General features: G+C 42.1%; 3 protein-coding genes across 3 annotated transcripts; 2 read left to right on the top strand and 1 right to left on the bottom strand.

Moving 5' to 3' along the window:
• Positions 1-3,935: 3,935 nt before the first annotated feature.
• On the top strand, positions 3,936-7,086 carry LOC122037402 (40S ribosomal protein S14). Its single transcript, XM_042596866.1, has 6 exons — positions 3,936-4,021; positions 4,210-4,332; positions 4,427-4,472; positions 5,519-5,604; positions 5,695-5,824; positions 6,783-7,086. Exons 1-6 carry the CDS (start codon positions 4,019-4,021, stop codon positions 6,848-6,850), a joined length of 456 nt encoding a protein of 151 aa, XP_042452800.1. The 5' UTR covers positions 3,936-4,018; the 3' UTR covers positions 6,851-7,086.
• A 484-nt stretch (positions 7,087-7,570) lies between these two features.
• LOC122037400 (uncharacterized protein At3g28850-like) lies at positions 7,571-9,088 on the top strand. The gene is made up of 2 exons (XM_042596863.1): positions 7,571-8,893; positions 8,968-9,088. Exon 1 carries the CDS (start codon positions 7,649-7,651, stop codon positions 8,870-8,872), a length of 1,224 nt encoding a protein of 407 aa, XP_042452797.1. The 5' UTR covers positions 7,571-7,648; the 3' UTR covers positions 8,873-8,893; positions 8,968-9,088.
• A 228-nt stretch (positions 9,089-9,316) lies between these two features.
• Positions 9,317-10,461, bottom strand: LOC122037401 (putative clathrin assembly protein At1g33340). Its single transcript, XM_042596864.1, has one exon. The coding sequence runs from the start codon at positions 10,373-10,375 to the stop codon at positions 9,317-9,319; it is 1,059 nt and encodes a 352-aa protein (XP_042452798.1). The 5' UTR covers positions 10,376-10,461.
• Positions 10,462-14,895: the final 4,434 nt, after the last annotated feature.

Here is a 14,895-nt window from a genome sequence, read left to right as displayed (position 1 = left end):
CGATCGTCGGAGGCGCATAGTGCTTGTGCAGAGCCTCTGAAAATTGGCGATTGATCCGCTCGGGCGATGCGTCCGCTCGGGGGGCTTTTCCTTTTCGTTCATCTCGCTTAGGCATTTCATCCGAAGAAGACCCCCTATCTCTCTGAGCTGGTACGGCTTCAGGGGTGCGGAATAGGGCTCGATGAAATGCAACGGTAGCCGGTGGTGCTTCCGTTCGACCACCAGACGCTGATGTTGCTTGCTGCTCCGGCCGCTCGGCTGCGGCCTTTTGTTTTTGCTCCACGAGCTTCGCGGCCCTTATCTCGATCAGAGCGTCGAGTTCCTCATTCGAAAGCGTCACCATGTGCTGTCGTCCAGCCTCGTCCATTGATTCCGATCGGATGCAGGAGCGTTCCCACAGACGGCGCCAAATTGATCCTGTCCGAACCAGGAGTCGACGGACTCTGGGGACATGGCGCTCCCTACTGGATCCTCGAGTGCTCCGGCGAACCTGTAACGAAACCGAGCTAGGAGGGGTATCCCGGCGACGGCCCTCCGACGCTCAAGTCAGGTGAGGAACAACAAAGAGATGGCTTCAGAGATCTAGAATAGCGTACCTCCGGTGAACAAATGGAGGCCTTATATAGACCTCTCGAAGGAGCTTGGGTGCGCCAATCGAAGCAATCTCCTGCTTTCGACCATGCCCAGGTATGGGTCTGTCATAAGGGCATCCATAAGGCCATACCGCTACTGTACCGACCTCTCCATGATGTGACGACGAGATCCTCCAGCGTGCAGACTTGTGTACGACCTAATCATCAGACACCTTTGCTGACGTCCCATATCCCGAGCCGAATGAATAGGCCGCTCGGCTAACCTTTGTATCCTCGCCCTTATCCTGGCTGAGCGGACCACCCGCTCGGCCATGTCCTGAGCCGAACGGACCACCCGTTTGGCCCTTCAGTTCCAGCAGGGTAGATACCCGCTCGGCCCTTCGGTTCTCCCGCCTTGGCGTCGGAAACCCAAACCCATGGCTGGGTTATCTCTGGCTCCGCTCGGACCTGCTTAACGTGGCCATTACCCGTTTGACCAGCCTTCCATCCGTCCTTAGGCTGGGACCCTTCAGGAAGTGGGTCCCCCATTCTTACCGCCGGATCAGCAAGTGTTAAAACTAGTTATAATTCTAATCATAAATGTAAATTTTATTATTTTAAATATAGGATACTAAGCTTAAAATAATCCTTCCATATTTCTTCAAGAGTCGTGAATTTCTTATTCTCAAGATCTCATCCAAAACCAGAGTTATAACGCATAAGCTTTAAATAGTTGTTATACCTCAATTTGAACTACTTTAAACGACTTTGATATTGTGTGAAAGTCTTTTCGATTGCAAGTTTTTTGTTTAGAGCTGGCAATATTTTTGTTTCTATGGTTTTTTTTACTAAAGACTCCACTTCTATCACGCCATCCTTACGTGGCAGCCTCAACCATGAGTTTTAATAATTCGTTGTTCTCTTCAATTGTCCATACATGTATTTAGATTACCAATCTCCCATTGGTAATATTACTTAAATATACATAAGATAGAAAATAAATACATAAATATGAGAATATGGGAAAGTAGTAGGTAATAAACATATAATCATGTACCATTCAAAATCACATGTCATTTCACATATGTTGCTAAATATTTTATTCATGGTAACCATAATAAAACATGAAGATTTTTTAATTTTTCTCATTTTAATCACACATTTTCTACCAACATCCAAGATCTTGTATCTATTAATATTTTTTTCACCTATTAGCTACATGATTTCTTCATCATCTCATCAAGAAACAAAAAAAAAAATAACATGCATATGACCTTTGATTATTTTATCATAATAATTCTAAAATTTTCATGAAAAACATACTTTTAAAAGTTGACAGTGAGTACCTCAACTGTGTAGTTTTTTGGAGAGAAATGAATGTCTAATCTTATGAGAGAAGAAAGAGAGGAAGAAAATTGATGACCATGATGAGCAACGACAACAAGAGAGGATGAAAAAGAGAGGAAGAAACTTAGATATGGAGAGGATATCAAGGGAATTAGGAGAGGAAGATGAAAAGAGAGAGTGAAGCTGATAGGATATGATGGGGTGTCGTCGGCCTTCACCGGCGACGACTACAAGGAATGGGCGGTGGTAGGGTCCTGCTGCAGGTGTGCGTGTGAGAGGCTTAGAACATCGAAGAGGTGAGAAAAAGAAAACAAGAGAAAGACGCTTCGATTAAAAATATATAGAAATTTTAAGGGTGAGTAGATGACTTTTTAAACTTGTACTAAGTGTTGTAAAGTCTGTATCCAAAGAATTTTTAAAAAATTTATGAAAATATATTGAAAGTTTGGATTACAAAAGATTTTCATAGAGTTTTAAAAAGTCAAGTTTGAATACCACATGACTTTTTAAAACTATATAGAAATTTAATTTGGATAGTATTCCTATCCAAAAGCAGAGAAGATGATAAGCTGGGGATGTGATTGGAAAGTTGACTAAGCGAAGACTTCACGTGGTCCTGCAATACAAAAGTGTTAGTGTTAGGCTGAAAAGGGGTCTCTGTCGTTAGCCCTCCAATGCTTAAGTCATTCTCCAGCGATGTAGAGAGTAATAAGAAAACTATAGTAAAGAGCGTATAGAATGATAAAGTTGCGCATACCTCCACCTGTAGATGGGAAACCCCTTTTTATAGTATCACTGTAGTGCTCGTGCAGCCCCCGCGGGCTGGATCAACCGGTTAAGGCGTGGCATCCTTGCACAATGAGTCGAAGGTCCACGGACGCGCACTGGATGAATAATCTGGGTGGGCTGTGTTAAATTCCGGAGACACCACGCTTTACCCGGGCCAGCATTCACCGCTGATTTACCTCCTTCTAGGATCCCTGTGGGGTCAGGCCTAGGGGACCGCTGGGCGGCGGGACCCGCCTTTTGCATAACTGTAGTGCTCGTGCATGTATCTCAAAGCATCTGCACGTTTTCCTAGGTATTTTAGGAAAAGACAAATGAAAAGTGTCCTTGACACCATTTCTTAAGTAGGCCATGCAACTTTCTAATGTGACGGTCTGGAGGGTTTTAAAGTACGATTTGCCTGCTAGACATGCTTCGCTATCAGCGATACAAACTTACACAAGGATACGATGAGAGAGAGTAAGTGGGTCCACATGCGCCCAACCTTTCGCATGTCCATGGCCCAACCTGAGTAGTGCCGGACGTAGAGCTATCATCCTGCTTTTCACTTGGCCTTACAGCTGTTGGAGGGTTGTCTTTTGTCTGACCGGACATACCTCCCGCTCGATGAGGACATTCGTCTAGGGAGTCGCTGCTTGTCTGTTAGCCTTAGTCGCTCGCTTTACGAGACCGCCCGCTCAGGCATGGCTTGTGCAAGCCGTTCGACTTAGTTTATCTGCTTCATAGGGCTGGACCTTTGATTGCTCTAACTTTAACCTCCACGCCAGTCGCTTTCTCCTGTTTGACTCGTTACTGGGGCCTCTCTTCAACACGACATCACATCAGATAGTATTAGATTTTTATGAAATTTATAAAAGTCTAGATTGAATAGACGTAGACATTTAAAATATATTGAAAGTAATTAAAATTCAAGACAGAATACATCCTAAATTAATCCACAAAATCTGATATAGTTTGACAGAGAGAAAAATACTTCTAATTTTTTAAATTTATATCATGCACAGCCCTATTTAGCAATTATCTTTAAAATATAATATCCTTTTATCATTTAATCTTAGAGTCATAATGTTGTAGTAAATTTAAAATTATACCAGGTATGTGACAAAGTTAACCCAAAATTAAAACTATTAATATAAGGGTGTTTCATCAAGCCCAACTAATGCAGGCGTAGTTAGCCCACAACAAAGCCCACTATAGAGTTTTAATTGTAACTGAGAGCACTATAAATTTGTGGGTCTGCTAGGGTTTGGTCCTTCTTGCTCGATTGAGGGGTACTTCCGCCGTCTTGTTGCTCTCTAGCTCTCGCTTCGACCATGGTATAGAATGGGAATTATCTTCCCATCTATCTTCCTTTTCTCCGAACAACATAACTTGTATTCATCCTGTATTTGCTACATTTTTTTTTGTCTTTTTTTAAATCTCTGACTCTGCTATTTGAGTGCTTTTCATTGTTTATATCTATGATTCTTATCTTAGGTATTGAGTTTGTTTTATGAATCCGCAGTCTGGAAGAAAGAAGACCAGGGAGCCCAAAGAGGAAAATGTGACGCTTGGTCCGACTGTACGAGAAGGCGAGCAAGTTTTTGGCGTCGCCCATATTTTTGCGTCATTTAATGACACTTTCATTGTGAGTCTCGATCACTTAGTTTCTGAAAAATCAGATTTGAAGTCCTCATTATTTCATATTTATCACTAATAAAGCATCCTTTTTGATTCCGCAGCATGTGACTGATTTGTCTGGAAGGGAAACACTTGTCAGGATTACAGGTTTTCTTTACCTCACTACCATAATCCTTCTATTGTGAGCAGGCTGGGTGGTGTTTTATTGCACTCTAGAGTTTGTTTATGAGCATAACTATTCCATGATTTGCGATATTAGTGAATTACTTTTCTATTTCATGTACACTTGTTCACATGCAGTCTAACTTTATTTACACTTAAAACATATTACCCTAGATTTATTGTTTAGTGTTACTCAATATCATTCTAAAGTATACTTGATAAGAAGCTGATTTTCTGTTTGTTTTGAAGTTAATTTAGTTTTATCCTCTAATTTATGAAAGTGATAATGTAAAGATATGCTGTATAACCTAATTGTATAACCTAATTTGTGTTTTTTTAATATTTTCTGTTTGTAAGTGTAAACTAATATTTAGATTCTTTGTTGTTGATAATTTTTAACAATTGTCTTGAGTTTTAGTTTTGTTAGTACTGTTAAATGCTAAATATTTTTCTGAAGAATGACTCCATCTGCACCAACCCACAATTGATATGCTATACTTTTTGATACCATGTGCATTTTATGAGATGGATAAAGATAAAAATAGGCCGAATTAGTATGATATGTATTTGATGTGTAGATGCAATGGTATGTAAGATAGAAAATGATGGTGTTGATAGTAATACCAGGCATTATCATGGTTTAAAGTGTTGATCATGATAGCAGTTTTCGTTATGTCTAATATAGTAACTGTGCTTTGTCCTTTCTCTCTAGATATTCTCATTTAAGATGGGGAAGTTTGTCTTTATACGAGATCTTAAATTGACTCTTATGTGTGCATATCCTTTCAATGTTAGATTATAAAGCCATTTTTTTGTAACTCTTGGTTCAATAGTGGTTGATTTTGTTACAGTGATATATGATGACCATAGCAGATAAACATAATCTATGTGGATTGGCAATTTGTAAAAAACAAACAAATTATTTTCTTTATTTGACCATTTAATTTTATTATCATCTATCATCTTTATGTTTATATATTAAATTTTTTTATGGATCAGTGTTGTATGATAATGACATTTCCTTTATGCAGGTGGTATGAAGGTTAAGGCTGACCGAGATGAGTCATCTCCATATGCTGCCATGCTTGCAGCCCAGGATGTTGCACAGAGATGCAAGGTCTTCCATTTAGCAGTTTTATATATCAATAATCATGTTTTACTTCACTTTTTTCCTTGATTTATTTTGGTTCCTTTCTTGTTTCTGTAGGAACTTGGGATTACTGCTTTGCATATTAAATTACGTGCTACTGGTGGTAATAAGACCAAAACACCTGGTCCTGGTGCTCAGTCTGCTCTTAGAGCCCTTGCTCGTGCTGGGATGAAAATTGGTCGGATTGGTAAGTTGATTCTTTGTTTTGTAGACATTATGTGATTGCAGTAAGTAGGTGAGGAACACAAAATTTGAACCTCATTTGTCATTTGATGATACATTGTCTGTTGTTGGATTTATCTGCATAACTCTTAGCTAGAAGTATCCAACTTAGGTAAGATTTTAAGTGAGACATATGGTTTTGAATGTTTCATGAAGGGCTTTTTGAATTTAGTATATTTATGCAAGTTGAGAAATTCAAGAAGTATATTACTATAATTTAGAAGCATTTGGGAATGAGACAGTTGAATCAGGTCTTTAGGTGCTGATTTTGAGGATTCGGACTTGCTTTATGTTCATTTTGTGATTCTTTTTATGCCCATGACCTATCCTTCCTGCCCTTCATTTTGTGTGATATGTTTTGCAACCTTCTCATGCCTCATCTCCTCACTTTCCTCTTCATCATGGCCAGTCTCCTCCAGTCACTTTATTGTTAGAAAATTTTCATCTCCTCATATTATCAGACCTCTGATGCTGGTTCTTTATCTTCTCTTTTCCCCTGCTTGTAATCTTCATTTGAGGATGATCAGTTTGGCTTATTTACCTGGTTTTTAATATCTGTGCGAGTGTCGTTCCATGTTGACTCGGATAATAGGAGGGAGGAACGATGAGTCTGAGTACCAGAGGTTCTTAGCATGCCTAATTGTCAGACATTGATCTATATGACGTTTGAATTGAAAATTTTCTAACTGCCTTTTTTTTCCCTCTTTGCTATATTTCTCTAGTTTCTACCCATGTATGTGTATGGAAATGATGCCCTTTGTCATATCTAATTGTTACAAGAACTTATTCTGTTATTGAGGCCTTGCGCCCATTTTTTTCCTAGGCAAGCTATTGTGGTTTTCTCAATTATTTTCTTCATCTATCAAAGTTTCATGCTAAACCTAATTTTTAAGCGTGATGACATTATTGGTTGCTCATTGCAGAGGATGTAACTCCAATTCCTACCGATAGCACGCGCAGAAAGGGAGGAAGAAGGGGGCGGAGGCTGTAGTTTGTCACCGTATCTGCATCAAGCTTTTTCATTAGCATTTTGGAAATCAAGGTCTTTTGTTAGCATTTTGGAGATTGATTTCGGATGTACTACAATAGCTTAGTAGTTTCTCATTGATAAGATATGGAGCCTTCGCTACGGACTTAAAGCTTGTGTTTGTACACCGTTTGGATTCTTCAACTTATCATCTATGTTTCTATCCTCTTTAATAATTGCTATCATTAAACTTCTCTATCCATAATACTCTTATGTTTGTTTATTTAAAACATATATATATATATTTAAATTTGAAAATGTTCCACTTTGATGAGGCTTTTTCGTCCTTTCCCACCTGGAGAACCAGATACCGGTGTGATTTTGAATCCATAGATTGTTACACTGAAAAAAGGCGATCTCGAAGCTGTTGTCGATATAAAGTCGCTGGTAAATTTCAAATTGCCTGATGGGTTACTGTCGGAACTAGATCGTTCCGACGCGTTATTTTAACTGATTCAAATTATAAGGACGACGCGTAACAATCCAGCCACTCACTTACACCCCCACTCTCCTACTCACCGCATGCCCCACCTATCAGCGGGGCCCAGAATATTTAAAAGCCTCATCGTATGGTTATGACAATGGGTACGGCGATTGAGCGTTTGTTTCGACGAACGCGAGAGCGCCGTCCCAAACCGGTTTCATTTCAAACGCATGATTTTTAATTCATTTATTTATTAATCTTTGTACTTTTTTTTTTTGGAGTTCTATTAGTTACGGAAGGAGGAAGGATCGGAGGCTCGGAGCGAGTGGCGGAATCTGATGGGTTGCATCTCCTCCAAATTGTTCGCCGGCGTCGACCTTGGCGAGGACGTCTTATTCGATGAGGTCGATAATCCCGACGCCGGAGGCGTCTGTCCTAACCATTTCGTCTCACTCACCTCTACCACCTACGGCGCCCTCAAACTTGACTATGCTGACGAGAAACCTACCGTCGAATCCGAAGCTCTTCCGAAACGGAGCGTCAGCGAAGAGGAGGCCAGGACGCCAGATTTCTGTCCGCAACCTGACGAGAAGGAGGAGGATCGTCCTTCGGAGGTCATCGACGCACAGGAACTCATGGGGGACCTCGCCTCCGAAACCCCCAGCAGGTCTCCGGCGCAGAGGAAGAAACCCCCGAAACCCTCACCGCCGATGCACCGTTCTCCGGAAGTTAGGACCTCGACGTCGCCCGCTAAGCCGAGGAGGTGGCCCATCGGAAAGGAGAACACCCCATTGCGGTCGGAGCCCAAGAGGTCGCATTTCGAAGCGCACCGTATCGCCGATCCATTCCGTTCCCTGGACAACTCGCCGTGGATCAGCTTGGTTTCGGCGATGTCGAGGAAACGTACCCCCAATAGCGAAAAGTGCAAAAGATCCGAGAGGGGTTCCGGTGACTCGCGGTCGAGGAGGAGCTTGAGCCCCCTGTTCGACCCCGAACTCGTGGCTATGTTCGAGCTGCAGCACTGCGAGGAGGGGAAGAAGATTACTACGAGGGCAGCGCACGGTAAGGCGTTCGAAGCTGCAACTTTGCTTCAGTCCTACGAGCGCAGGTGCCCCGGGGGAGGCGAGAACGCAGTGGTCCTCTACACCACCACGCTCAGGGGCATCAGGAAGACCTTTGAGGACTGCAACGCGGTCAGATCCCTGGTGAAGTCATACGGCGTCCGCGTCGTGGAGAGGGACATCTCCATGGACTCCGGGTACAGGGAGGAGCTGAGGCTGCTGATGGGGAAGAAGGATGTCAAGGTCCCGTCGGTCTTCGTAAAGGGGCGCTGCATCGGCGGCTTCGAAGAGATAGCAAGATTGGAGGACGAAGCAAAATTGGAGCCTTTGCTGGAGGGCTTGCCGAGCGCGGTCAAGCGGTGCGAGGGCTGCGGCGATCTGCGCTTTGTCATGTGCATGGACTGCAATGGCAGCTGCAAGGTGTTGGATCCGAAGAAGAACAAGGTGAAGTGTGGAGAGTGCAACGAGAATGGCTTGATCCACTGCCCCATATGCTGTTGACAACAGATTTTTGCTTTCGAGGTTCGTCTCACTCACTCACTCACTCAGCTTGTGCGTCGTTTAGTTTGATGATCTTATCTTTAAATTTCAAGAAGACGTTGCGGTCCTTGGCCGAATCTGAAATGGATTTTAATTCTCCATTCAAAACACTCAGCCGGGACCAAAGCCCAGGCCACAAAGTGGAAGGACAACTTGCTCTCCGTGTCCAAAGTTAGCATGCCAAACTGCGTCGGTCACTTTCCTGAAAGTTCCACCTGCTTGCTAGCATACAAATTAAAAGTCAGAATGCATATAGATAAATGAAAGATCATATTCTCTATTGCAACATCCTTCAAGATCAGAATGCATAATCTTCAAGATCATATTCTCCGTTTGTTTCCCACCACGCATTCATTTGAATACGATGGTGTGCAATCACATCGCCCCCAAGCTCGAAGCTCTAAGCTAGAGAGCCTCCTCCAGTCCTCCTCCTCCTTCTTCATCGAACTCCACCCACACCATGCTTATCGTCGTCTCCAACTTCTTCCAAAATGGGGCGCCCCAGGAGTCCTCCTTGTCTCCGCTGCTTCCTCTGTTCCCTCCTCCTCTAGACAACGTTGGAGCTCGACTCCTCTGTTCCAACGAGGCCACCTCCGCCGCCATGACGATCCGAACGTACGGGTAGTCCAAGTTGCTCTTCCCAATCACGTCGACCTCTCTCCTCTTGTAGCTCTCGTAGAAATCACGGAGGCTCGGCGTTTGCGCGCACGCCTTGCGCATGATCGCCACCGTCGATCTCTTCGATGGCTCGTCAAGCTCCGGGTAGGCGGCGATCACCGCTTCCACATCGTCGGAGAAGCTCTCGTACACCCTGATGCTCTCCCTCACCACAATGTTGAACGCCGACTGCATGGCTGGGCTCGCTGCCGACGCGTTCTCCGGCAGGCAATCCATCGCCCGGTCGAGAAAAGTTTGACACTTGCGCAGGCTGTACAAGGCCCACTCTGGCGACGCCGCTGCAGCCGAAGGTATCTTCGCCGGTCGCAACCCGCCTGCTTGATTGATCGCCCACCCGATCCTCTCCTTGAGGAACGCCGCATAGCCGAGGAGGAACCCATTTCTCTCCGCCGCACACCGGGCGGCGGCGAGGTCTACCCTGAGCTCGCCGCAAGCCCACATCCCGCGCAGGTCCTGCTCGAAGTGCCTGTCGCCGCCGCGGAGCAGACGGTGGAGCAGCAGCAGCGCCTTGAGCGCCGCCGCATCATCCTTCCCCCCGCCGGCGGCCTCTAGGCGCGCGGAGAGCCTCCGGGAGAGGAAATTGATGGACCCGGGTGCGTTGGAGACGAGGAAGAGGATCTCGTGCACCCGCTCCTCGCCGGCGTCGTGCTTGCCGCCTTTGGTGCACCGGGCCAAGGCGGCCTCGATCTCGGCGAGGATGCTCCGGTCGCCGGCCATGGCCCGAGGCCCGATTGCTCGGTCGACGACCGAGCTCAACGCGGCCAAAAGCTTGCGCTTCACCTTCATATCAAGAAGATTAACTAGCACTAAAATAACTAGTAGGAGTGCATGCTGAGATGCTGCTCGTGAGGATGAACCTGGATGAAGAACCACCTCTGGGCCAAGAAATGAGACTTTTGTAAATTATATTCCCAAGTCAACTCTTGGTGGGGAGAATCAAGTTCTTGGGGAATTGGATTCTCATGCATCAAAATCTTCCTCCATTGGCATGCACAATTGAGTTTTACTCAGGGACTCGATTCCCACAAACATATCTCATTAAGAAAGAGAATTTGGGAGGGGAATGAAGGAGAAATTTCAAAAAAAAAATCTTTGGGTTTGCTTGTTTACTCTCCCACTTGGTTCAGTAATATTCCCCTACTATATAATTATCCTCATGTCGGTTGACTCTGCACTAGTTATTAGCAATTGAGAACGACACTTGGAAAACAGCATATTAATATGTGCAGATCAAATCCCTTAGAATTTGTTTGATAAGTCGGTTTTTATGTTAGACGAAATTGCGAGCTTCTTTTGTGGAAAGAGAACGACTGATATGGATGTTCAGAGCTTTTCGACTGTCTATCCGATTTGCATGAATTACTAGAGATAATAATTGGAAAAAGGAAACAACTGAAGCATATCAATGTTCACTGTTGGAGAGCGCTCTCTGATTAACATGTCTATGCATCAAGATAGCATTTTTTTTTCTGCCTTTGATTTATCTCTGTTTACCAGTTTTTTCTTTTCCAATTTTTTTTCTTGAAGAAAACAGGAGGGTTAGTTCCTGTTTTCATTTGCAAAATCAGATCGACACATTTCATTTTATTCTTCTAAGAAGTCTATATTCATAAGGGAATTTTATCTTACCATATCAGCAATAGTCATTTGATTTGAAAACATGCTGATTGTGTCTTAAAGCTGAGAAAGCGGTTAGGTGGGAACGTGACTCTATGGTTGACTAGAAGAATACTCCACAAGGTCTTGCAAAAGTAAGAGCGTGAGTGCTAGGACAGGGAAAGAGTCTCGACGTTAGCTTTTCGACGCTCAAATCAATCTTTAGTTCAGTGGAGAAGAATAATAAATATAAACAGTAGCTAAGAGTAAGTATAATAATGCAACATCGTATATCATCACATGTGGATGGAAAACAACCTTTTATAGTACCATTATAGTGTTTGTGTACACATCTCAAAGTATGCGCACGTTTTCCAAAGTGTTCTAGGAACAAACAAGTCAAAAAAAAGTCTCTAACATCTTTTTAAGCGGAAACGTGAATATCTGATGTGACAGGCTAGAAGCTTCTAAAATACTATTTGTTTGTTGAACATTCTCTGTTGTCGGTGACACAAACTTCCAAAAGAGTACGGTAAGATATGTAGGTGGGTTTCGCTATAGATCTGTCGGAAGTCGCTCGATCGGGGCATCTTCAGCTCGTCCTTTCCGAATGGAGCTATTGGTTTGTTCTTCACTCGGCCTTACTGTTGTCGAAGAAACACATAATGCCTGATTGGACATAGACCTAATCAACCAGGGCAGTGGGTCGGTAACTTTGTACTTGGCTCTGGACCTCGACTGCACGTGGGGAGGATGACCATTCGAACAGTTCGCCCAATCGGCTCTTGAGGCCTGCTCGATCATCCACAATCCGCGGTTTCATCGTCCATCCAACCTTGTGACTTTGACTATCTAATTTTGACCATCATATCAGTTGATCTTCACTGCTTTGACCTATATTTAGGGGGCCATCTTCCTCACCGTATCACATGCATTCAGACACCATTTGTTAAGATCGAAATAGCTTTGAAATCACTTTTTAGATATATTAGCATCCTCTATCGTCATTTTTTAGCATCAACATTATCAAAGAAACACTGTTATGAGCAATCTCAGATAAGTTAGATGCTCAAATCCACTCTCTCAATTCATCCTTTAAGACTAGATATCAATGCGTCCGGAACGTTGAATCACCTCTTCCTTGAAGCCAGCTGACAACATCTTCATCTCCCGTAAAATTAATTTAAAGCACCCCACAATAATTGTAGCACACAGAAAAAGGCATGAATAATGGTTTAATATCATTCAACCGAATGATCTCTAAAAAGATAATACAAGTTTATCTTATTTGACAATGAAGTTTTGAAGGATGGACAAAGTCCATTGCCCGCATCTTCTTATGAACTCAATTTTGAACGATGGGCAATTTTAGGGATTGGGTACTCGAAGCAAGGTTGTCTCTTATGTTGTTTTGATATGGTCGTGGAGGGCCGGGTCTGGAAAGGAACAGGAGATAGAGGACGAAATGGCAGATAGCTATAGGGGAGAAGAACCTCCACCATCCCAATTTGTATGGGAGCTCCACGTTCAAAACACGCACGTTTCCAACCAGTGCAGTGTACCTGCACCCACACAGATTAATTCATTGTGAGAGAGCAAGATTAAATCCCAGGTCCCCGCCGCCGATCGCATTCAAAAGAGCTGGGTTTGAGCTCACAGCAATGGAAGGCAGCCCCACTTGGTGAACCTCAGCTCAGAGCTGCTACTACTGCTGCTGCTGTTGCTGGTGCTTCTACTACTACTACTACTTCGTGCAACTATTTCATGATCATGAAATCCCTGTTGTTGCTGTTCTTATTCGCTGCGTCCTTGTTGGTGCTCCCTCTCATTCTGCCGCCATTGCCGCCCCCTCCCTCTATGCTGCTGCTCCTTCCCGTCGGGCTTCTGGTTTTGCTCTTGCTCTTGGCTTTTGTGCCTTCCGACGTGCAACATGTTGCACCCTCCTTCTCTCCCTTGTAAATAAGCTTAAATGGAGCATGTTTGTCCCTGAGATGGAAGTCTAGAGGTTTAATCCTGACTTAGCTTGTAACCGAGTGTCTAACCTTCTCATACGTTATTCAACTATCCTAGGTCAATAATTATCAATGACTTATTTCATTCGTGTTGATCTGAGGATGAACTGGAGGAGACACGAGAGACGAGTAAATCGTCTTTTGTCACCATGCATGAAGCATGCTTTAAAATATATATATATATATATAGTATTATTATTTTGTGCATTCATAATTACATATCATGTCCGTTGCAGGAGGATCAATTTGGGGGAGAGCCAAATCCAAAAACAAAGGAATGTTTCGATCATTATTTTCAATTTTATGATAACTGAAATTGCTTCGCGAGCTCTTTCAATTTGAACGGTGTGAATAGCTATTAGAACATCAACAATATTCGATTGCCTATTTTGTCTTACCTTGTACAATATGCTTACTTTGTTACATATTCACAAGACAAATGAATCCATCTAAACTCTCGAATTCCTTTAATTTACTTTTTAAACTTTGTTTTTAATCAACACATGTGTTCAAAAACTACAATTATATAGGTTAGTGTGTGCACTTATGTGTCAAGACATTGCTTATGTATTTTATGGATAATTATTTTATACAGATAAATATTTATCATTAATTATTTACTGTTTTGTACTTATATGATTAATGATAAAATCCTATAGAATAATGAATATATTATTCTGAAATAGTCTTTGATTGGATAGATATCTAGCGAGGACATTGATATCTAGATCAACACTAAGTATGACTAGGCCGAGATAGACTGAGGGATGTATATCTAAGTTGCATTTGGAATGTCTTGACTTTAGAGGTACACTAGACATGACCCACTTAAGAGAAGACTATATATTAAGCATCAATCATCTTTCCTCTTATGAACGAGTGTAACTGATCTTTTGACTTGAGACCTTTATTTATTCTATGCGTGGAGTTATGTGCTTTGACACCGTTAAAAGTAATTTTTAATTGGATTGTGATTAATACGGTAGTTGAGTGTATAGCAAAATATAGAGAGAATAGTGTTGAGTCAATAGAGGATTCATCGCTCTCTTGAATTAGGAGTTAACATTTTGGCGGCTTGATAGAAATATTAGTGGCTCAAAATATATGGTCATGGGAGAAATGATTTATCATTTAAGAGGAGTCGATTATATTTTCGAAATCAAGTAAAACAATTAATTTCGTAATGATGTATAATATACCGAATTAATTGGGATGTAGGTTTAGATGAAGAGACTGAATTACATAGTAATCAGTTCATAGTGGTTTATAGTTTATGATCGATATTAATTTTATCACGTTGAGTGCCTAAAAATTATTGCTAGATGGTTATCTTAGTCTTTGTATAAATTTACACTCATTCGTGTATAAAATCTAGAGGGTCACATGCATAGCACGTAGACATGAACATTATTGATTATTTTAGTGGATGCTAAAATTAATTAATTAATTATTTCATAATAAGAATTAATTGGATTATTAATTAATTCTGAAATATCTAAAGCTAATCTAGATCAATATCAAATATGAATTTATTTGATACAAAGAATAGAAAATTTAAATAGCCATAATCATGATGATTAATGGAGAATTCGAGGAGTATCATAACGATGATTAATGAATAATTCAAAGAGTCATAATGAAGATCACATATGAAGAATTTATGAAGACTATAACTCTTCATCTTTCTAATTAATGGAG

The sequence above is a fragment of the Zingiber officinale genome, unplaced genomic scaffold (assembly GCF_018446385.1).
Source record: "Zingiber officinale cultivar Zhangliang unplaced genomic scaffold, Zo_v1.1 ctg31, whole genome shotgun sequence".
Lineage (NCBI taxonomy): Eukaryota > Viridiplantae > Streptophyta > Magnoliopsida > Zingiberales > Zingiberaceae > Zingiber > Zingiber officinale.
This window is presented reverse-complemented; position numbering and strand designations above follow the sequence as displayed.

Bases quoted from the DNA above. Each gene is read 5' to 3' on its own strand.
- LOC122037402 (XM_042596866.1), top strand. The intron at 5,605-5,694 runs GTCTTCCATTTA...TTGTTTCTGTAG, and splicing joins ATGTTGCACAGAGATGCAAG to GAACTTGGGATTACTGCTTT. The intron at 5,825-6,782 runs GTAAGTTGATTC...TGCTCATTGCAG, and splicing joins GATGAAAATTGGTCGGATTG to AGGATGTAACTCCAATTCCT.
- LOC122037400 (XM_042596863.1), top strand. From the start codon at position 7,649: ATGGGTTGCATCTCCTCCAAATTGTTCGCCGGCGTCGACCTTGGCGAG.
- LOC122037401 (XM_042596864.1), bottom strand. From the start codon at position 10,375: ATGAAGGTGAAGCGCAAGCTTTTGGCCGCGTTGAGCTCGGTCGTCGAC.